Raw genomic sequence first — 24,667 nt, 5'->3', positions numbered from 1 at the left:
GACTGGGAGCACTGTAAATAAACTGCTCTTATTTTACTTGAGTGCTTTGCGGCGGAGCCAATCTTTTCTAAAACGACCAAGTTTGGCCTTCCTCAGGCCATTGTGTGACAAACGTCATACGATTCATCAATATAAAGTGCTCACTGTAGATGACAGCAAAACAGTAGGCCAGTAGGTGGAACCAGGTTACCTTACCTATGTGAATAGTGACTATAAAACCTAATGTCAATAGTAGTTAATTGTTTACTGGTGTTTTGTCCCTTGTCTTGTAACTACCCTAACCCTGCGGTACCTGTCCTATTCACAGCCCTTGTGAGTGCATTAAAGCCGAGGAGCTGATGTGTACATCTCTGTTACCTGATTTCCAGCTGAGGGAGTGCTATCAATAAAGAAAGACAGAAAGGTTTAAGAGTCTCTGCGTCTGCTAGAATCTTAGTAAAGTTTGGCAGTACATATGTGAACAGATTTTTACGTCAATGAAGATCAACAAGTCAGTTTTACGGTCGAGGCTCACTGATAAACATTTACGAACAACATTGTGATTGGCTACATCACATGATATCAGACCTAATGTTGACATTCTGGTCTATGCAAAACAAAGTCAACTATGTCAACAAAGCCAGCCAGAATTAAGAACTTCAGAAATAATTTTACATGATGTCGAGAATATTGAGTAAAGTTAACCAACATGTTTCAAATAAAAATTTCAGTTTCAAGTAATTTTTTAATATATGATGCATTTTGTATGTGTATGAATGTGGCCGCCGATTAGCGCATTTTATCTAATGCGGCCCCCATATTCATCTGAGTTTGAGACCCCTGCTCTAGAGCATTTAACAACCTTTTGGAGGCTTGACTGAGTTAAAGGTTACTACAGGATGATATGAACTGAACAAATGCCAAGTATAAGTTAATGAATATACTGTAAAAGAGTATAATGAGTTCTTATAACCTCTTTATCTTATCTTTCAAAAGATAAAATGTCTTCCTTGAACCTAAATCAAGGACAGAAAAAAAGTGTTTGTCCACGGGGCATCTGATGGGCATTGATAATGGCACATCATAAAACACAGACAAAGCGGCAGTGAAATGCATTAGGTGGTTACCCCCACCAACAGGAAACCATGCAAGACACAGTTACAGCCGTACTTTCCTTCAGAACTTTCACTGAATATTTTTATTTCATAATCTCCCCATTAAAATACTTTATGATGATGGGTTTTAATTTAAGACAACAAAGATGAGAGTGAATTTTCAACCACCAATAACCTTGCAGTTACAGTCTTTTGGGATTTTGAAAAAAACCCACATTAACTCTGGATGAGCACGTCTGTTTTTCATGATTACAGTTACAAATGCACACACAAATATGGTTGAAATCTTTCACATTTTAAATAAATCATCTACAGTCAATTGCTTTCTTATTGGAAAAGTGATGCACTCATCCAAGGTCAATTAAACAAATTTATTTGAAACTACAAAATACAGATGTACATTAGAGTGAAAATTCAAAGATAATTCACTCTCAACTTGTTTTTATCACCAAGACAGAGGGATGGATTACAAAAAATAGGGAAATTCTTAAATGGAACAACTACTCTTATACTGTATCCTGCAAGAAATGTGCGACAGAGTTCTGTGACTGTAGTTATCCCTGTGACCTGACTAGTGATCCTGCTCTCAGCTCACTTCATATTTTGCGCTGCTGAGAACAGGAAGATCAATTCTTAAAAAAAAAAATTCCAGACAGCAGCAGAAACATTCATTGACTCAACAAACTTCAAATGTCCGCTGTTTATCTGTTTAAATTCATCATTTCAGCTGAACACAAGGAATTGCTTCAAAGTTGGATAGCTGGAACTTTGTTCATACACTTGAAGCTTTCAGGTTCCTAGGCATTTGTTTTATACAGCTTTTTCGTTTAAATTTTTTAAACCTCAACAATAATTGCAGTTGTTTTCGTTACTAGTTTATCTTAAGAGTTCATTTTTTCATTATATTAGGCTTCCAGGGAGTGGAAAAAATTCTTAGGATAACTGGTCTACCTAGTAACTTTGTTCTAAAGACATATACTAGGACAGATTTTCCATTACATTTTAGACATATAATAGAGTTGACCACAACAGAGAGGCCTGTTCAGTGAATTCAAAAACCCTTTTCTAAAAAGGCACAGAAAGTATTTTACCAAATAGCTCCAAACATGGTAGGTTGAAACATGCAGGGAAGCCTAAGAAACTGTTTGCAGTGTTTCATGTATTAGGAGTGCTTTTTGTTTTAAATTCTCACGTGTACACCATATTTTCTAATTTTTCATAACACCACAATACTGTTATAAAGAATAAAACATATTCCTAGACAGGGTTTGGACAGAACTATCAAAACAAAAGACTACCAGCAGAAGTGGACTAATATTTTTTGGCATGAGAGAATATTTTCAGAACACATTAGAATATTAAAATATTATTTAGTATAACTGTGATAAACGCATCAGCATGCTACTTTCATGCGATATCATTTTGATTTTGATTTTGTTCTTGTCACCATCTTTATATGGCGGAAAATCAAAGAATAATCATTTAGTCAAGATGCAATAGCTTAGAGAACAATAATTGAAATAAGAAAAAACAATCACTTAAACGAGCCAATGAAGCAAAAAAAAAGCTGCTGAACAATTGCAATCTGGCAAAGGAGATAAACTTTGTGATTAGATAAGCAGGAAAACTTTGCTCATCATAAGCCATGTGCATAGGAGCAGTGCACTCAGAGGGCTGCAAGGAAGAAGCAGTGTGTGCAGCTGGCAGTGTGCTGATCATGGTGTTGATGCTGTCTGTGTGCTTCCTGCTGGCGTCTCTGGCCCTCAGAGCTCCACTGAGCAGCACTGCTCCCTGTTGTCGAAACAAGCTGCTGCTCATCTCTTTCGATGGCTTCCGATGGGATTATGACCAGGATGTGGACACGCCAAATTTGGACGCCATGGCGCAGGATGGGATCAAGGCCACATATGCCACACCACCGTTCATCTCCATCACCAGCCCTTCACACTTCACTTTGATTACAGGTGACCTCTTTGCTTATTAAACCGTTTTCCTTTATCACCTAGATTCCCCAGGGGAACTCTTCTTTGTTGAGAAATGCTTATTGTAGTGGGGGTGGCATGGTGGTGGTTAGCATTGGTGTTAGATGCATGGAGTTTTTATGTTCTCTGTGTTTGCGTTCCTCCAAGCCCACTGGTTTTATCCTGCAGTCATGTTTGCAGTCAAACATACTGGTAAGTTAACTGGCTTCTGAGAAAGTTGGCCCTGGTGAGAAAGTGTGTGTCTGAGTTTTTGTCTATCTGATGCCCAATGGACTGGACTGGCATCCTGTCCAGAGTTTATCCCACCATGCACCTGTTGCTTGCCAAGATTGGCTGCAACCCTCATTTGCATAAAGGGGTTATAAAATAGATGGATGGATAGATAGATGGTTGCTTATTGTTGCAGTCATGAACTAATATTCCTCTTTTAACGACTGCCCTACAGCAAATAGCCATTGCCATCTCTCCTAAGCTGTAAAATTTAGTACAATTTTACTTTTTTCAGGGAAGTATGTGGAGAACCATGGTGTGATTCACAACATGTGGTTTAACACAACCACCGGAGAGAAAAAGCCATACTACATGACTCAGTTTGTTAATGAATGGTGGGACAATGGCAGTGTACCTATCTGGATCACAGCACAAAGACAGGTAAAGATTGTGTACAGTATTGCTAAAAATGTCACAAAAAAGCCACAATGGAGTACAAATCCTGTAAACTAAGCTTCAGATAATGCAATCTAGTCTAGTTTTGAACTAAAGTAATAGCATATTGAAAGAGTACAAAGATCTCTTTCCTAATTTGAATAATTGAGGTGATTTCAGGATATGGTAGCTTTGGGAAAAAAGAAAACAAGATATTTTAGACAAACGAGTAATTTTACAAACTGTTCTGTTAACAAGAGTGCTTGTTATGAAGAGCAAGCTGAGTTAAAATGGACCCTACCTCAGCTATCTTGATTTAGTTAAGTGTTCATGACAGGCTAGCTTGAAAAACAGGGTGAAGTGCCCTGTCATGGATTTATAGTTTAGAGGTTAAAATTTCTATATCAGTGTTAGAATATTGCAGATGAATCATTGATACCTACTCTATGATGACAACGAGTTGCGAGTTAAAAGTTATCTACTGGACTATGGTTTAATGACGTATATCAGCATTGCTTAAACGTTCAACTATCAGTTTTTCTAATAGAATTTAGTAGTTGAATGAATAGCACACTGGTAGCAATTACAAAACAACTGTCCTGACATGAGCAGAACTTCTGAAAAATGGGTTCTGACAGATGGTCCTTGCATGCATGAGAGAAAATATGTTTCTTCCAAAGCATCCTGAAAAATAGCATTGCCATGTCCTCTGTCTGTGTCTCACTCTGGCGATGTGCATGATGTCCTCCACCCAGGGTCTGAAGGCAGGTTCGCTCCATTTCCCTGGCACTGCTGCCACCTACCAGGGTGAGAAGGCCCATCTGAGTGAGGTGGAGCCACGTTTCTATGACTATTCCAATGAGACTCAGTGGCGGGAGAACGTGGACAAGGTGATGGACTGGTTCACGGTGCAGCACCTGGACTTCGTGGCACTGTATTTCGGAGAGCCCGATAGCACCGGACACAAATACGGACCTGACTCCCCCCAGAGAAGGAACATGGTAAAGCAGGTCGACCGTACTGTGGGGTACATACGCAGCATTGTTGACCGGCGCAGCCTCACGGACCACCTTAACATCATCATCACTGCTGACCACGGAATGAGCACTGTCCACAGAGCACCAGTAGTCCAAGAGATCATCCTCTCCAAGATCCCAGGATTTTCCTTCAGGGACCTCCAGTTCCACATTGTGGATTACGGCCCTGCCAGCCTTCTGCTCCCCAAGGAAGGCCTGCTCGATAAGGTCTATAATGCCCTGAAGAACGCACACCCAAAACTGCATGTGTATAAGAAGGAGGAAATGCCCAGTCGACTGCACTACTCAAAAAACTCCCGCATTCTGCCCCTGTTTCTATATGCAGATCCAGGATATGTCATAAATGGGGTGAGTATGCTAAAAATTCTTCTACCTTCTTCACACTGGCAACAACTTGTACAATTATAGTGCAAACATGAAGTTCGCAGATTAGCACCCACATCCATGCATTGCTTGCCTTTACTAACCTCTTTATAATTCCAACAGGAGGGCAGAGATTTTTCTTTGTTTGCATTATGAGTTTACAGTCTGAGACTGATAATGGAAAATTTTCATATCTCTCTGGGGCTCCTGGAAACTAAAGGGAGTGATTTTGTTTTCATCTCACTCCCAGTGGCAAGTGAAAACAGACTATTAATCCCGTAACAAGCAACTGCATTTTATCAACTCAGTCCCTGCTGGGATATAGCGAGGAAATCACCATACATTCATGCAAACACTATTCTGGGGTTTTCTTGAAATGACTAGTATGAAGTATTAAAAATAAGGGAGTCCCTGTTGTTTTGAAAAACCATACTGTATATGACTTTTTTCCTATCACTGTTATATAAGCGTTAATGTCTGGTAGAAAGCACAATCATCTTGGTTGCTTGCGTCTTTGAGGAAAAAATTACTACAGATTTAGAAAAAGAAAACTATATGTTGATTAGATTGGATTGAAGGGTAACTATTGCCATCCCTAGTACTGATGTACTCTACATTAAAAAAACATTCCCTCAGGACAAGTACAATCGGGTGCTAGTTTTTTTTTATACAACTGGTTAGCATGTGGACTGAGAAAAGGTTAATTAAAAATAAAAAGTATAGATCTGGGCTGAAAGCTCATATTGGGTGGTAGCACAGTCTGTACTAAAACCACTTTTCTTCCTAATTTATGTCAATGATCTAGATTCAGGTACAGCTGGTATACTAGACAGGTTTACAGGCCACACCAAAATAAGAGGAATAGCAGACGCTACTGAAGCAGGAAATAAAAATTCAAAAGATCTTGATAACATTCAAGAAATGCAGAGTATTATCTGTAGGTAGCAGAAATATAACTACAAATTCAAAATAGGAAGTACAGTGTTTAAAGAGGCTGCTTATGAAAAAGCTGGAGATAATATGTTCACATCATTTATATCCTCTAAACAATGTGAGAAGGCAATAAAAAGGCAAAGAAAGAAGAAAGTTAAAATTGTAGATTTTAAATCAAGGGTTATACTGTACAATGTACTAACAGAGTCTTATTCAGAATATTATGTACAATTTAAGTTACCATGTTATAGAAAAGATCTTTCTGGTCTGCCATCAGTCCAGAGAATATATTAGCCACCAGATATATTCTGGGATTTAAGAGAATATCCTATATTCATAGACTGAAGAAGCTGAAACAGTTTAGTCTTAAACAGAGATAACTATGAGGGAATCTGTGAAAACCCTAATTCAAAATCATCAAAGGCATTGATCAAATTAACCCAGTGGACTTGGACAGAATGAAGAGTGAAACATGAACCAGAGGACACAAGTGAAAACGATGTGGAAATCTGTTTAAAATGAGAACAGGAAGTCCGTGCACAAATGGCTGAGTGAGTATGGAACAAGCTACACAGCCATGTTACTGAAGAAAATAACCTGGTTTCCTTCATGAAATGGCTGGGTGAGATCCTTGGATTAATTAGGTAATAACTAGAAAATGGGGTATATGGACAAAATGTTCTTACAATAAAACATATAATGACTGCTTATAACTGATTTTAAGATGTTCAATACTAAGCAAACTGTTTTCAAGTTTTGCATGGACAATTTACTCATTTGTTTTTCAACTATAGCGCATGATTCAGCTGAAGGAAAGTACTTTATTCTCAATAATGACAAAAAACATAGTTTGTTTTTAAAGCAAATTACAATAAAAGGAAGGTTTTGGCAAATATACCAGATAAAAAATACAATTAAAGGGAATCTCATTGAGAGTGCATCTGGTTTCTGTATCATTTTTCAGTTGATTTGTTTAAACATAAACTACCCTAAACCTCTTTTCCAGTTAAACTTACAATCAGAAACACTCAAGGGAAAAGAACATAAAATATAGACCTCAACATCAAGCTGTTTGCTGAAGTGAGCTGTTACTCAAAAGTTTTTTTTTTTAACCATGCTTTTAAATATAGTTTGTACTGTATGACAGTTAATGTTTATCTTTCCCTCACTGACTTCTGTGTAACAATCATTAACAAAGCCATACTACAGTATTCGATAATGGGGATAAATTTAATCGCTATTGTAGTAATAGCTGATAAAATTAAGCTAATTGTGCAGCGGGAAGGACAACAAAGAAGAATATTTTAATAATCCATATTTTCATCATTATGAAATCTGAACTGTTTTTTCAAATTAAGCATTAAATTAAGATGTGTCTAATCTGTTCTATTAACAGCTCATATATAGTATTCAACTAATTTAAAATTAAATTAATTCTTCTACTAATTGAAATAAACGTTAAATGTTTAAAATGCCGCTGTTGTAAACTCAGAAGGATTAAATTTTTAGTGAGACAGTATCGCCCTCTGCTGGTCGTGATATGAACATGTACTCCTATCAGATCATTACACAAAAAGCATGTGTAAAGTGATATTTTATTGGGGAAACTATCATTTCTAATCGGTTTAATTAAAATAAAAAGTAATAAAAGTTAATTAAAAATCTCAAAACGAATGGTGCATTTACAGAAATAGCTCGATCTCTTACAAAAACAAAAACATTTGGCTCCTGCTTTTTCTTGTGCATTTTTACCTTGAATAAGCGCGCATTGTATTTACACTGCATGCTCTTGAAGCAAATAACCAGCCTTTAAAATATTTTTTAAAGTTTTATAATAAGAATAGATTCCAAATACCATCTTACATATTCACGTTTGATTTATTTGGCAAGAAACATACAGACTGGTCAATTCAATTGAGTGCCACCGACTACGTTGAGCAATGAATGTAAAAGTAATCTCTAAAGTAACGTATTTTTATTGTTGTTTCCTAAGTTGATTCCAGTACAGTTCCACAAGGGGGAACATGGCTTTGATAATGAAGCCATGGACATGAAGACAATTTTTCGGGCAGTAGGGCCAGATTTTAAGAAGAACCTAGAGGTGGAGCCCTTTGAAACTGTACATGTGTACGCACTGATGTGTCACCTGCTGCGCATTCAGCCCGAACCCAATGATGGGTCACTGGAGGTAACCCGGAACATACTGAAAACAAAAACAAATGAAGGTAAACAGCAAAACTGTAATTACTGTACACTACTGCCCACTGTATCGTCGTATTACTTCATTCATCTGTGTCAGCGACAAGTTTCAAAACCTTGGTCAACAGAGTCTGCCTGTTCTAGTATTTCCATATGTAAAATATACAATTAAAGCCCCAATCAACATCAGCTGTTTTTTAAATGAAATGGGGCAAGGAAACCCAATTTGCACCCAGTTCCTTAGCTGGTACTGAGATTATATTATTATTATTAACATTAAAAATCCTTTTTACATTTAAGAACAAAACATCCTCAGTGGCGCTTTAGAACATAATAACAGATTCAAAATTAGTAGGTTGAAACAACCAATAACAACTGTTTTAGAAATTACCTGGACATATTATTAATCAAAGGGGGAGTAATTTGGGAAGAAAAATGCGCATCCACTATTATTACACATCAATTACAATAAAAGCTACTTGTATTCTTCCTTTAATAACGCAGATGTACTGTACTTGTTTTTCCACACACATTTTAAGTAATACAACTTTGAGTTACTTAAGATGACAGTTTAGAACTTTCCTTTCTATATTACACATAACAACAACAGAAGAGAAACCAAGTCAATTTGTAGGAAATTAATCCTGATCTGCAGCCCACAAACACGTTGCAGTATTTGTTTCTGCCCATCTGACAAGACTGTAATCTCTCAGATGGCTGTCAGCTCAAGCACTTCACACAGTTTCAGAAGTCTGAGAAAAGATACGACAAAGGCCAATTAACCCAGACAATTAACTTTAGACTTACACATAAAACTGAATAATCTTAGTATTTTTAGGTATAAAGTTAATGATCCAATAAAGAGTAATACTGTATATAGAATTAACATGTTGCAACAAGAATTAATCAATTTATAAATTTCTTAAGAATTTCTTAACCCCAAGAACTAGCTATTCACTTTTCAGAGATGCAAACATCATAAACATTTTGCCTTGTTCCACCCTGACCATTCAATATTTTCCCTTTGTTATGCAGAAACAGTTCCAGGCTAATCTTCTTTGGACATTTGCCCCATATTGTTTTAAGCAAATGGCCTTTAATCTGTATTTAGCGGTACAAAATATAGCCACCTAGCTTTATGGATGTGCTGGGAAGAAGTTTTTGAATTGTTCCAACTTCAGGCTTTCTGAGCTGAGCACTTGAATAAATGTCCCCAAAATAATAGGGTAAATACTCAGTTTAAGGTAAAAAAAGGTGGCTAAGATACCACCTTTATGTAAAAGGCTACACATTTAACTGTCAGCAGGTACCCTTTTAGGCACAGCTAGCACCTCTCACAGCATAATATTACCACTTCATGTAAACTCACAAATTAATGGGAACCCAAATAAATAGCAATTATAATAAATCTCTTTAGAATCCCTATATTCTCCTAAAGGGCAAAATATATATTTTAAATGCATTAGAAAATATAATGCTATTAATGCAATTTTACTCAAAGACTCTCACTAAATAAACTTTGTTCATTTACCTCATCAAGAAAGAATTACTGTATATAAATTGTCTGGAGGACAGAGGGAAATGTTTGAACAACCCGAGATAAATCTGAATCAAGTGGCAATTATACTGTAAGATGAGACAAGGCAACCCATGTGTCTTTCAATCAGATAACTAATCATTGCTAAGTCATCTATATCTTATCTTTTTACAGCCTGATGAGTGTTTTTATGCTTTAACCAATGTTGTGAAAGGCATCTGCAATCCCAAAGAATAATGCTGTAAAACATGTGTCATAAATGGGCACAGTAATGCATCTAATGGTGTGGAGGACATCTGTTGAAGACTGACAATGAGGACAATAAATAAGAGTTACTTCATCCCCACCACAGCTCCTACACACAGATGTATCCACACATACATTTTTATAGGTACTGTTGACTGTGCCAACATTGTCTAACCCAGTCAGATAAATTAATAAATAAGCAGAAACCCTTAAAGATTTAGGATTGCTAAATGAGCACACTGGTCTGTAAACAGAGCACTTCATGAATCACATTAGGCTGGCTGTTACGTTGATCTCTAGGAAATGCCTCAAAACAATTATTGAGCAGAGGCATTTATCCGATGACCTAATCTACTGCAGCAGAAGCAAATTTGAATGTAGAGTAAAGTCATACTGTACTACTAACCCAAAACAGTAGTAATTTTAAACAGTGGTGCTACTGTCACCCAAATTTATGTTTTGATTTTTACTGCTGCTAACAGGTCTTTCTATTGTTCCCCTCTCTGATGTGTCTTGAAGGCTTTGGTGTCCTGACCCAGGTATTCATTGGTTTGACTGCAGCAGCAGGGTTCCTGGTGGTGGTGTTTCTTATCATCACTGTCCACACTGTACACAAACGGAGAAAGAGCCAACACAGGTACAAACAGCAACTTTCTGCAGCTTTTGTTCCATCTCTGTGCTAAGTTCCCTCTTTGCCTTGTCAGAAAACAAAAAGCCACCACAGCTCTTTTCCTAACTAGTGTGTTAAAACAAAACTTGTGTTGGTTCTAACAGACAGAATATAGTTCATTGTGAATACAGAAAGCATGATGCAGCATAAACCTTGGCCTGATGAAGAAACATAAGAATCTCATCTGAACAGGAAAAGTGATGGGGTACCCAGAATCCATCATTAAAAAAATCAAATCACTATCATAGATCTCAAGAATGCAAAAAGTACATTAATGGGAACCCACATAGATAATGGGATAAACAGACTAGAAGGTGTCTTGGCATAAGCACAAGAAAGCCAATCAGTTCTTGTAAATGAGTTTCAGCTGTGACAAAGATTTATAAAGAAAATGTAGTTTCTCTTTGGGACCAGTAGCTTTCCGTGGCTTAATGTTAGTTTAGGTTTTTTGTGGAAGATGAATACTGTGGTTGTTAAAAATACTTTCAAACACTGGCTACCTTTGTTCCACTAATGCGGTGAGAAAGTCTGCAGGTTCACCTATGACAGCAGCTAGTTTGTTCTAACAAATTTCACACATCTGTGGTGCAGAGAAGGATAGTCTGTGTGCAGGTTTGCCTCACTAGATAGCAGGTTCAAAGCAAGGCCAGCATTTGTTGCAGGACTTCTACCGCAGACAGCAAAAAAATATTTTTTTGCACTTTTTTCATTTTATCTTTTGTGAAAACGTCTCTGGACACCATACACCATATAAGAACGATAACATTGGTGGTGGTGGGGGGCATTTCCTAGCTTATTACAAGATTCATTAAATCTTTTACCTTTACCTTCCTAATTCACTCCTTGTCTTTTTACTGGAACAAACTCTGAAAAATTAAAAAAACAAATACCTACCCTCTAAACCCATACTTGGACATGTCCTAGAGCTGCAGTACCTAAAAGTGCCCATAAATTCAATTAAATTTCTCTTAACTGAGGAGTATTGGCCTGAGATGGCTGTGTCACAAACAAGAAAAGGCAATAATAAGAAGTTGCAACTTCTTCTTTGTATTTGATTATACGACTCATTCATAGTAACACAATCAGCAAAGCATTACACAAGCACTTTCAGTACACATACAGGTCTTTTTCAAGAGCATTCAAAATATTCAATGACAAAACCTATCACATTAGAATTTGCCAGGTTTCCCGAGAAATACACTATATTAATACAAGCAACTTAGATGGCCTATTAAATGGTGCAAAGAAATAATTGAATTGCTTCACATGTAAGTAAAACTGTGGGGACAATGTGTTTACGGACAAGGACAATGGACACTGAAGTCAGTGTAGCTGTATACTGTACCACATACTTTGAATCCTGTTTTTTTTTTACAGATCCAAGGAGAATGGTCCAGATGAAAAATGCCCCAAGACAAAACAATCAAGATTTTGATAGTGCTGTTTAGAATATGAAGAGCACCACATCTGACCTTGTGAACACTACTGATGAACATGCTAGCAAACTTCAGTGAGACCTCCATTTCACAACAGGACACCAAGAACAAATGTTGCATCCTATGTACTAGTCGGACTTGTCAAGTTCTTAAGTTAGCTATGCCTGGTATATATGCTATTGTTATCTTCTTTATCTAAGAAGCTATATGTTATTTTCAGGACATAAGTAATTTATGCCTTGGACACAGTTGACATTTTGCATCATCATATAGAAAACCTTATGTAGATAAGGGATCACATCTTATCAAGCCAATGAATTGTGATTCAGTCCTATTGAATAATAGGTTTAACTAATTCAGCAAAAAAATAATAATTTCCCTACAATGCCTACAGTGCTACTAATAATAGCATTACCTTGTAAACTGGAGGCCTTTCTAAAAAAATTGAGAGGTAATATTCATGTTGGCTTTTGAGAAAGTACTTCTCTGATAATGAAATTGCAGGCCATGGACAGCATCACAAAACAAGCATATTATTCTTAAACAGTACAAAGAAGTGTTATGACGGATATTTGGATGTGCATCACTTTATTTTTATTGAATTATTTAATGTTTTTTTCTTGCAAAGCTGGCTTAACTTCAGATTCATTGAGTATCATGAACGGGAAATATAATGAACAGAAAACCCTTTTACAGGGACAACGGATCACTCATGAAAAATGAACAAAACAATAAATGAAGAAACAAATTTTAAAAACTCCATCGACTTTCATACACAATGAAAGGCGCCACAAGCCTGAATTTACAGTATTTGCTGAATCATACCATCACAGACATAATTCTCTTGAATTTGTACTAATCTTGACTGCCATTTCAAAACCAAATTCTCAGGATTTTGCCTTACAGAAGAAATGTTTACTACAGATTTAAAGAAAGTATCTCTTTTTTCTATTTTCTTCATACAAAACTGTCAAAATGGAAGCTTTTAAATAGGTATACCTTCCATAAAGGGACAATAAAAAATAAATTTTAAAACTAATCTCAGGAATATTCTAAAAAATGGCAAGGCAAACAAATGACATTAAACTGCTATTTTTCACAGAATATTCCAACAGCAGTAAAAGAAATACAAGATTTTAATTTTGTTATAAAGTGTGTGAATTAGTCTTCATTGCTATGGTGCCAAAACCCATAAAGGAGTAATAATCTGTAAAGAAGCCTTGAAGACTCAGAACCTGTAGAAATATCTTCTTTCACTACAGCTTGTCATGAGAAAAGTTCATTAAGTAGTTTCTAGTGGAAAGGAATTAATAAATGCAATAAGTGATGATAAAAGTATCCGCAAAGTTGTGAAAAAGTGTCATTAAACATGAGAAGGAAACATGAGAAATTTCACATTAAATGGTCTTGTGAGCCATTGAAAATTTCTAACATGGTAATGGATACTTTAGATCACAGTAAACAGGACATAACAGATACAGTAACTACAGAATGTATAGAAGAGCTGTATTTGTGAACTATGCGGCTGAATAACACATTATTGATTTTGTGTGCTCATTTCACTATATATTATAGATGCATTATACTGTAGGTGTCATGTACATGTCTAATATTACATACCTATTTAGTTTTTACACGTGAATATTTTAGATGGTCTCTTATCTATCCGCTATAAAATTGGTTCTATTCAAAACTCCCATTTACTTGATAATATATCAACTTAACAGAAACAGCATTTCACACACAATAAATACATATTGCTTTCTATTTTAACGTAATATAACACTACAATTTTGCTGAATGCAGGAAAGAAGAAAGTTACTTTGCATTTCCGATAAACATCACGAACAGGGAAACACAAAGCAGAGCACACAAGTGGAAATCATGTGGAAGTGTGTTTAAAAATAAGAACAGCTAGCATTTCTTTACCCAAAAGATTGGGAGTATGGGACGAGCTACCCAGCCATGTTGTTAAAGCCGATATCCTGGTGGGCTTGATGAGATCGTCGGGTCAACTAGCTACTTACTATCAACCTGGCGAGATTACTTCTCGTTTGTTATCCTTTCTTATCGTCTTAACATGAAGAACAAGTTATCCCATTTTCACCCAGCGAGTGGCACTAAAATCAATCAAGGCTCAACGTATTTTTAAAATTATTCTTTCTAGGAACTATCGGTCAACATTTGTTTTAGCTTAACTTTTGAACGCAGGAAATACGTTTTTCTTGTTGTTTACCAATCGATCTTAAAATAAGTTGTTAATGGTAAGTTACAAAACACATGCAAAAGTGTTCTTAGTAGTTCCAGTAGTAGGCTAAAAATAATTATTACAATAAAACCTCGCGCGTTTTTTCCGAATAGATATGTTTCAAGTCACTAAACCTGCTAAATGTTCAACCAAGTAATTTATTTTACACACGTTTTTAAAATAAATGTAAAGTCCCATAATCTGTATATTACATTAAAAATGTGTTTAAAACGCTGTGTTGCTACGTTCTTTTAATTCCGTTTTAAGTAAAGCCGTATAATTATCGGCAGCAGCGAATAACCCAAGATAGGCATATTCTTTGTGGCTCTGCTCTTGGTTGCAATTAAAAGGATTTCAAACTGCCAGCAGCCCTACACTTTGAACCCAATTTAATTATGAGGCTGACCTAAAACAACATGCACGTCTATACTTGTGCGTAAAGGCAAAGGCCAAAAACATAATCCGTCCTCTCCAAAATCAGAATCTCTCAAATTCGATTGGCCGAATTAAAGATTTCAGGTACAAAAAAAAACTACAAGAAAAACAAACAAAAAGTGACGTCTAACTCAAAACGTTTTCTACAAGGAAAAGGGTACGGTGCGGGCAAAGGGACAATCTTCATGCCTGTTTTCTTTCCGCCCTCTTTTTTTCTTCTCGTTTAATGAAAGAGGGATAGTACTGCAGTAGCCATGGAGGAGTTGAGCGCCGTGGGAGAACAGGTTTTTGATGCTGAATGCATCCTTAACAAAAGGCTCAGAAAGGTTAGAATTCGGCGAAAACGATACTTCAGATTCGAAAATATTGGCTCGACGAAGGATTGTGGTGATCCGCTGACATTTTCACTCTTTATTTTTGCAGGGAAAGTTGGAGTATCTGGTGAAGTGGAGGGGGTGGTCATCTAAGTAAGTGCTCGCTGCTAGAGGCTCGAACAATGAAAACAACAACAACGTGTCGCTTGTTGCTCCTCCAGAGCTCTAAGTTGCCTCTCGTTGTAAAAGACTTTGTCTAGATGAGCAGTAGAAAAAAATTGCAAGACAAAAAGGATCTCATGATGTGTTTCTGTAGTTAATTTTCATTAAAGCTGTGAGCACAAGTTTAAGCTAGAACCGTAAAAAAGTAACCGCTCATTCAACAAAACACGAACACAACTGGTCAACATTTTAGCTTTTTCTAACCAAATAAGAACTTCCAGTTAAATCAACAATTCTACTTCGATTGCGCCGTATTTGTCCTATATTATGTTTAATCTTTTAGGTCTTTTTGAAATGCGTTTTGAGGCATTTTAGTGATCGAATTGGACTGTCTTGATTGTTGTTTTGTCAATAATGTATAAGTTAAAATAGTGCTGTCTGTATATTTAGCTTTTCTTTATCTAAAATTCGCTATTTTTTATTACGTCTCGTGTGATAAGCTGAATTTATTTCTGGAGGGAAAACGCAGGTTTGATTTGAATAAAAACCGTTATTGATGGCAATACGTGTATATACAATACCTATGCCTGAGCTCTTGCACATGCCCCAGCATGAACAATTCAGATTTAAATGTTTTTTTTAATCGGATTTGTATATTTTGACCCTCTCGATCTAAATGTAGTGCACCTTATTAACAATGTTATAATGGGAGAAAAACGTACACACTCTTTTGGGGGGGAAAAAACGAGTTGATATTTTAGAGAAAGCAAATGAAAAATGTTGTACTCAAGGAACACTGTCCAATATTGCAGACGCAGCTGCCCTACCAAAGCTCTCTGGGCTTTCTTTACTTGTGCATGTTCCCATTTCACTGCCCTGTCCCCCTCATCTATTCTCTCACATTGTTGCTGCTAATCCTCCATCGATGGGACCTTGCCCGTCTGGCCCCTCTATTCACTTTGAGGTGTAGCCTTCCTCTTTCTTACGTGTTCCGTTTCCTCTGCAGTAATATCGTGTTGCTGGATCTGAAAGTGATCAATGTGATCTGATCAGTTTTAATGTTCATCTTATGTGTTTTTGCATGACATCATTTGTTCACATTTTAATTCAGTTGCATGTCACCTTTGATATAAAGTATCAAGTTTCGTAAGGATTAACCAACAATTTAATGTCAAAGGGAGTTTTTTTGTGCGTTTGTGAAATGCTAGTCACTTTGAAGCTCTGCGTCCCTCTTGTCTAAAGTTTCCTCTTTAATCTGACGTTCAATCCAGTGAGTCTGTTTGTTCCTGTTGAATCCCTGTTGTGTTACTTCGTTCTTGCTTTCTCATGTTAACACTTTAATATTAGTTTAGATTTATGTTCAAATAAGTAATGAGAGTTATGAGAAGCGAGTGACATCATGAAGTTTAAGCGGTGAAGATACACCTGCCCTTTCTCTTTATATTTACACTTTATTATTCAAATATACTTTAAAATTCATACTAACACAACACTTATAACCAAAATACATTCTAATTAACTAACATATGTAATCTAGACGTAAAATATCTGGACATCTGTATTATGTGTAACATATGTTTTATATGACATCTGTTTTATGTGTAACAAAATAATTTAGGTAAAATATAAAGTGACTGTAAAGAAGTTTTTCATTGGTAATACTTTAAGACATTAAAAACAATATTCTTAATTAAAAACAAATGATTTTTAATGTCTCAGTTTAAGCTGATCATTATTTTTTTATGTATAATGGTTGGTAGACTGTTCATACAGAAATGTCTTGCTCTGTATCACAGTTCTGTAATTACATTACAGCTATAGTTTTCCTTTGCTCATTTACATAGCAAGTGCAGTGAAGACTATTCATTTATATTAACTGCAGTGAAGCCAAGTCAAAATGAAAGTGTGTGGGTTTTATAGACTTAAAACTCACCACCTTCTCTTGGTTCAGAGTTTCCCTTTGATGGGATGTTGTAAATCTAGCCTTTTATAGCTCTTTGAATACTAAAAGAATCTTGCTGGCGATGACGTTAGAATTTCATTTTAAATTTTCAAAGTAAGAATTGTAATGCATAGACACTCATTAATATGGGATTACATTGTAAAAATAGCACTTAAGACATTGCACAAATCGGAGTTAAGAGCTAAACTTGTAACTAAAACTGGGCAACTAACAAAGCACAGTCAGGAATGTATCAAAGAATTCCAATTCTTTGGCAGTCAGAATATTCAAATATTTAATTTACAGCACTCACATTTACAATTTCCATCTTTCGGATGAGACGTTAAACCAAGGTCCTGACTCTTAGTGGTCATTAAAGATCCCCGCGCATTTCTCGATAAGAGTAGGGAGTTATCCGGGTGTCTGGGCCAAATTTCCCCCCCTCGGCCTTTACCGTGGCCTCCAAATTGTCACCATGTATGATTGGCTTGCACTTGCCCTGAGATGGACTGGCGCCCCGTCCAGGGTGTACCCTGCCTTGCGCTCGTTGTTTACTGGGTAGGCTGCAGCTTCCCGCGTATGGTATGAAGCGGTTTGGCAAAGGACATGACATTTACAATTTAAAGTTACAACCAAATGACCCAAGACCCCCCCCCCCCCCCCCTCCACACACACACACACACACACACACGTGCACGCACAAAAATACATTAAATTACAATTTCTTGGAGCACTTCTTTACCAGACATATATTATTATTATTTTTCAGTGTCACTGGATTTCATGACTGGAAGTTTTTTTTTAAAATTTATTTCAGACACAATAGCTGGGAGCCTGAGGAGAACATCCTTGATCCAAGACTGCTGGCTGCATTTCATAAGAGGTGAGTAACTGCTGGAGCTTCAAAGCAAGGGGTCTGTGCCATAGAGCTATTAAACATCTTGTGTATAAACAAAAGTACAGGAAAGCTGTGCCCTGTAGTGAAAGACAATAAAGATGGAGTAGCATCCAATTCATCGTTAATGGTTTAATATATCATTTTGGATTTTTTTTCTCTTCTGCTAGTTTAATAACCAGGTAGTTTAAATACCAGGTCCAGATTTTTCCACAATTTAAATACTGAGAACAATTTCTCCCTGGCAGAAAGTTCAGACTGCTTTGACTTTCACTATATGATTTACAGGGAGTGCCGTGGGACTGGCCTGGCAATGGTATGAATTGGCAGCGTATGCAGTGCAACACAAGATTTAGAGTAATTGTTATTTTCACCACCCTTCAAGGATTGATTAAATGCAACAGTGTGTTCTGTACCATTGTACAAATATGCTGTTGCGTCCTCATACTTGGAGTTATTTTAACGTGTAATGTTTAGGTTATGAAACTTTTTTTCTTCCACTGCATCTGCTGTAGAACAAACGATGACATAAGTTTTAAAACAATGCCTGAAATCAAATAGTTGAATTGACTTTGCTATGTAAAAGCTTTGTTTAGATACTGTAGGTGTAAGTACATTTCTTGTTTTACATGTATTATTATTCAGCATAGGACAATGTTAGTGAACAGGAAGAGAAGAAAAACATAAAACAGATTACAATTGGCAACGATTTATGATTGTATAATCTGGTTCTCTGTTCATGGTTATTTACCAATTACTCTGAAGAGCACTGCAGGTAGTTTAGTTTTTAATTTAACTGTGAGATATTTCACAACATTATGACACAGAGTCTTAATTCTGATACACAGAATTGGTCACTCACTGCTGATTATCGCTGGTCACGTTCTGTTAGGGCCTATGTAATATGGCTTAAACACATAGCTGTTCACAAGTTGCCTGTTTCTTTGTGGAAAAAAACTAAAGAGTTGCACAGAAACAAACTGTGCAAGACTAGATGTGATTTCAAGTGGAAAAGGTGAAGGCGGTGATACAGGAAAAGGGCTTTAGAAAACTATGAAAGTAGTGGCTGAACTACCCACAATATGAAACATGGAGGGGTACATTTTTCCTACTCGTAATTTTTTTTTCCATTGCACACAGGAAACCTAATCATACACACAAAAGCAGCGTGGGTATTTAACTGAAAAAATTAGTTTCCTGAGGGTTGCATTTGCTATTCCCTGTGTGGGTTTAAAGTTATTTGTTCACGTAACCGAAAGTTAGTTCTGCTTTGAGGCTTGAATTTTGATTAAATAGAAAAAAAACTGTTAATGTCAATAATTTATCCCGCGTGCCAAACATAACCAGTACCTTTTGTCAGTACTTCTTGAGCTCAGTCTAAACTGACAGCTGTTGCTCCTTTTAAAAAGAGTAGCTGTTTATAGTGAATGTCTTTTCTTCATCACCAGGGAACAGGAAAAGGAAATTTTATTCCGCAAAAGAGGAAAAAGGCCCAGGGGAAGGCCACGGAAAAACATGGTGAGTATAATTTATTTCTGACATTGGGGACAGTATCAACAACCTAAATATCTAGTGGATTTGAATAAGATGTAACCACAGACATCCTGCGGAGGACTTAAAATGGAGAACTTAAAATGATAAAGTAACTTGGCTCATTTGCTCAATTCCTCAAAGCCAAATTAGTGAAATTGAGGTTTAGGGGTAAGATTCATTTTACAAGTAATAACTGTATTAGGCCATTACGAAATAATAAAGGTGTTCAAACAAGTTCAAATTCCTGAGTCCGTTCTAATCAGATGGAGTGTCCTACCAGGATTTCTAATAAGTGTCCCCTCGCCTGTCTCGTGTGGTTTAGGAAGCATCGGCTCCTGTAGTAGCAAAATCAAGCAGCTCTTCCTCGTCATCATCTTCATCAAGTTCGTCTTCGTCCTCTTCCTCTTCGTCCTCTTCGACGTCCTCCTCCGATGAAGACAATGACCCCAAGACAAAGCCGGGTCCGCGGAGCCGTGAACTCCACCCAGTGCCACAGAAGAAAGCACAGATACTTGTTGCAAAGCCAGAGCCAGTGAAGAAGAAAAGAGGAAGGAAAGCCCTCCCCCCAGAGCTGAAGGCGCTTAGACAGAGCAAGAGTCCCCGCAAGGCTTTAAAGACAGCTGCTAAAGACTCTCCTGTTGAGCCAAAAGTTGGCATCAAGAAGCCACTTCAGCCAGCTAGCTTCACTTACACAGGATTGAGCAGAGGTACAAGGGACTTTATCTCTGGCAGTTCTCAAGGCGGGGGCTCTTTCACACAAGGCAGCTCTGTGAAAAGCTCTATGAATACAACTGGAGCCAACCGGCCTGTAGCCACAGCCAGCCCTTCCCTTGGCAGATTGGCTACAAACAAGAATGCTTCAGACTTCAAACTGTCTGTTTCTGATGTAGGTAGTAGTGCAGGGTTAGACTCGAAAAGTGCTGCCTCTAAGTCCTCTGGAGTTGCGGCACTTAATTTACACAATTCAAAACTATCCAGCAGCAATCAGGGTGCCCCCCAGCCACCTCTTGGATCTCCAAATGGGCAGAAGAAGCAAGAGGGGCCTGGGCAGAATCCTGTGGCACGGCTCTCGAGCGGCAAGCCAGCTGCTGTACCCTCCCCTTCGAAAGGCAGCACCAACCAGGCACTAAGCCTGCAGGCACTGAACCTACAGAGTGTGAACAAGACCGCGCAGAGCAGCACCCCCTCAGGGAATGGCACCACTCAGGGATCAAGCCTGAAGAACACAGGAAGTCCAATCAGAAAAACTATGGGTAGTACCGCTCGGCATACAAACAGCTCTGGACAAAATGTCCCAACTACAGGGAACCAGCATCCTTTACCAAGAAACAGCCAGCCTGGAGGAGATGCTGGAAAGCTTGAAGAAAACAGTAACAAGGGTCCAGTTGAAGGTGAAAAGCAGAACAAAAGGACTGGGAAAGTGGAAAAGAGCTTTTCTCAGAATAACCAGTCAGCAGATGGTGGAAGCAACAAGCCAAGGCAAGAGAGGACATCTTCGAAGGACAGCGGCAAACCTACAAAGGTCCTGAGCGAGATGAGCACTGGGGAGGACGAGACCAGTTCCGACTCAGACCAGGATTCCCACTTCTCCAGTAACAGGCAGAACATGTCCATTTCTGTGCAGACCAGCCAGGACTGGAAGCCCACACGCAGCTTGATTGAGCATGTCTTCGTCACTGATGTCACAGCTAACTTGGTCACTGTGACGGTCAAGGAGTCCCCAACCAGTGTTGGGTTTTTTAACATCCGGCATTACTGAATATGCTGATTGGCACCTCTTCACCATTGTCTTTATTAAACTGGAAATACCCTACCTAGGCATGGGGACGTCAAGCAAGAACAGAACATGAATTTAGGGGAGGAGATAAGCTATAAGGTCACAATAGAAGAGGCCTTTTGACCCACCTAGCCTGTTTGCTGTAGTGGTGACAAATCTAAGTATTAATAATTTTATTTGTGAGCTTTTCCATCTTGTGCTTTGCACTTTTTGTTTATAGTATTCATCTCTTCATCCTTTTTACTGATAGAGAACAAAGGGAAATTAAGAATCGAATTCGTTTTCCAAGGCAGACCTGCAGTTTCCAAAAGTCCTTCTTTGATACATTTTTGAGAATTCCCAGAAATGCTTAAAACATTTTTCTGTGTTGTGATCTCAACGGTATTCAGATGTTTCAGAAGTAATTAAGGTTCCTTTTCCAATTATTCTAGATATTTTTCTTCCAAATGTCTTTCAATACTGCTAAAATCTCTTCGTTTTTAAGCTTATATATGCTCTTCCCGCTGTTTGTAATGATTTAAAAGGAAATTACACCAGCCCAAAAAGTTTGCAAATAATTTTAACCCTTAAAACTCAAATTAATTGATTAAAAACACTACTAAAGTGAAGTAGACCTTAATAATTAAATCTAAATACATTGCAATGGCTTGTAGGTTGCATGCATACATTTTTTAAAATTTGTAAAACAGTCAAATGTTCTACAGAATGTTTATAAAGTGCATTTTTCTGGAAGAGTCAGTTGCTTCTAACTTTTGCAAACTCCCCATTTTTTGTTCTTTCTGCTGGAAAGACAGTTTGGCCACAGGCTTAAAGGTTTGTGTTGATCTGATAGGTTACATTTAGAAATGGCCAGGTTTTCAGATGATGTTTTCAATTTAGAAATGTGTGTGTTTATAGGAGTCCTTGAAAGCCTGGATTCACCTGCAGCTCTTCTTGAAAACACCTTATCCTGATGACCAATGTTACTACAGAAATCCTGGACCCAGTTTATCCAATTAAAATCTAAATCAAATCCTAAAAATGCATGAATGAATTAGAAAACGAAACAAAAATGTACAAATTATTTTATGCAAATTCCAGTCTGCTTCCAAAACCCTGTGTAAACCTGAACCTTGAAATATATGCATCTATACCTTTGTGTCACTATTACACAGTTTGCGTGAACTTTTTATGCTTTATTCCTTGGGTCTGTAAGTAAACAAAAGCTCTTCAATCTATCCTGACAAGGTGATACTTCTTTCAAACATGTGACAAGATAAGGAACCCGTTTATTCTTGGAGTAGTCTTGGAATAGAATGAAATGTCTGGTAACTGCTTGATTTCAAATTTCTGCGAGACTTTCGCGCTTCTTATCAGCCCTGGATGATGTTTTTTCTCAGATTTGGGGGCATTTGTTCACTCCAGAACTTGCCTTTTACACCCCAGGGACCACCAGTATTGTCTTATAACTGGTAATATTTAAACTGAACAAGAGCACAAACTTCTCAGAGTATTTGAAGCAGTGGTTTTGTTCTTGTCATGTAATGGTGGTGTTGAAAACGTTTTCTAGATCAGACTGCTGTACCAATGGACAAAATGTTGGTAGTTAAGTCTAGAACACAACCAAACCAACAAACAAGATTACCAAAAACTTGATTGGTTTTATATGTCCTCTGTCTTCACGAGTTTCACAAATATTAACATAAGCCTAGAGAAACAGCATTGCTGGAAACATTTGTCAAAGCACTGCATTAGTTACCTATTCTCTACACTCTTTTTCAAAGACAAGGAAGGACATTGACTACCAATTGCTTGTTTTTTTTTACCTTTTCAAGGTGCTTTACAACTCAGTCTTGCTGGATACTTTCCTCATCTATTCCTGCAAAAGTGGAAAGGTCACATGGGCATTCTAAAGAACAGTGGGACTACAAAGAAAATCTCTTGATACAAAACAAGATGCATGTCTTTTCCTTTCCTAACTGTGGTGAAAGGCCATTAGAGACTTTTTTATTGCAAAGTTTGAAATGGTGTGAACTCTGTTCTCACATACATACTGTACACAAGGATACGGTGTATCTGCTACACTGGAGGACATGTGGAATATTTGGAAAAGGGAAATGTCAGGGGAAACTGATACACCTTTGGTGGACTGAGGGATTTTTTAATGTGAACAATCCATCTGAGCTTAAAACGCAACAAAATGCTAAACAGGCGTACATTTCAATAGACCTTCAAAGTTACTATCATTTTGCATGACAAGCTTTTGTTAAGTGCTTTTTGGCACTTCCTTTCCATATTTAATGTATTAGCAAGCTTTTGTAAAGCAAATTATGTTGAGCAGTTCATGAAATCTCTCACATAAACACACTTTCTGTAAGCATCTGTCTCAAAATGTGATTACCTTTTAAGTTTTAAATAATTTAGACAAAAGTGCAGAAAAAACAATGGCTGGGTAACTTAAAGGAGTGGACAGATGTAGCATTTAAATGACAGCAGAATTAGAAAAGAGAGATTTCTTAACTGTCTCCTCATAATTCTTCATGACCAAAATTTTCTGCACAAATGTGTAACATTAGTACTGTAATATATACTAAATCCTGTTTCTAGGCCAAACAGGGAAATAAAAAATGTACAGTGTTGTATTTTTTTATGTTGACACAATGGCCTTTTACTCTATTGACATGATGTAATCAGTGAGGTGCATTGTAGACATGTGCCTTGATTATGAAGAAAATGTGTATGCATGTCATAAAGCACCTATAGTAAATCACAATTTAGAAGGTTACAAATAGATTAGGATTATTACTATCAGTATTGGTATAAGGCTGTTAAAATAGATTTGTTTGTCTTTTTACGTGCTATAAGGAGCATACAGTTGGGATTAATGTGATGTAGATGGAGGAGCTTTACAGACCTTTGTGCATGAAAGAGAAATTACTTTGAATGTGAATGCTTGTGAGAACAATTTAGCATTGTTAGAACAGCTTGCTATTCTTCAGCGATTGCAAGCAAACTATCTCAAATTTGATAAGGGGATTGAAACTGCAGTCGGTCAATCAGACCCTATTTTGTATTTCATTTCTGCTACACACTGTTACTGAAAACAGCATTTAGAAAAGTCATGTATTAAATGCAGTTGTAAAGTGTATATATGGGGTGGGGGATAGTAATGGAAAACAGTAGAATTGATTACAAAAACCCAGAACTATTCATTCAGGAGAACGATGTGACTGAATCCCT

General features: G+C 37.2%; 2 protein-coding genes across 3 annotated transcripts; both read left to right on the top strand.

The window, feature by feature from the left end:
- The first annotated feature begins 2,780 nt into the window (after nucleotides 1-2,780).
- Nucleotides 2,781-13,693, top strand: LOC148824074 (ectonucleotide pyrophosphatase/phosphodiesterase family member 7-like). Of its 2 annotated transcripts, XM_088927789.1 has the most exons (6): nucleotides 2,781-3,058; nucleotides 3,582-3,727; nucleotides 4,477-5,106; nucleotides 8,048-8,279; nucleotides 10,556-10,673; nucleotides 12,084-13,693. In XM_088927789.1, exons 1-6 carry the CDS (start codon nucleotides 2,812-2,814, stop codon nucleotides 12,139-12,141), a joined length of 1,431 nt encoding a protein of 476 aa, XP_088783915.1. In that variant the 5' UTR covers nucleotides 2,781-2,811; the 3' UTR covers nucleotides 12,142-13,693. The 2 variants fall into 2 exon arrangements, with proteins under 2 accessions (XP_088783915.1, XP_088783916.1); XM_088927790.1 differs by lacking the exon at nucleotides 10,556-10,673.
- Nucleotides 13,694-15,048: 1,355 nt separating this feature from the next.
- Nucleotides 15,049-24,072, top strand: cbx2 (chromobox 2). The gene is made up of 5 exons (XM_088928197.1): nucleotides 15,049-15,151; nucleotides 15,249-15,292; nucleotides 18,061-18,126; nucleotides 19,587-19,656; nucleotides 19,994-24,072. The coding sequence occupies exons 1-5, from the start codon at nucleotides 15,080-15,082 to the stop codon at nucleotides 21,428-21,430; spliced, it is 1,689 nt and encodes a 562-aa protein (XP_088784323.1). The 5' UTR covers nucleotides 15,049-15,079; the 3' UTR covers nucleotides 21,431-24,072.
- Nucleotides 24,073-24,667: the final 595 nt, after the last annotated feature.

The sequence above is a fragment of the Atractosteus spatula genome, chromosome 11 (genome assembly GCF_055471065.1).
Source record: "Atractosteus spatula isolate fAtrSpa1 chromosome 11, fAtrSpa1.hap1, whole genome shotgun sequence".
Taxonomy (NCBI): Eukaryota; Metazoa; Chordata; class Actinopteri; order Semionotiformes; family Lepisosteidae; genus Atractosteus; species Atractosteus spatula.
This window is presented reverse-complemented; position numbering and strand designations above follow the sequence as displayed.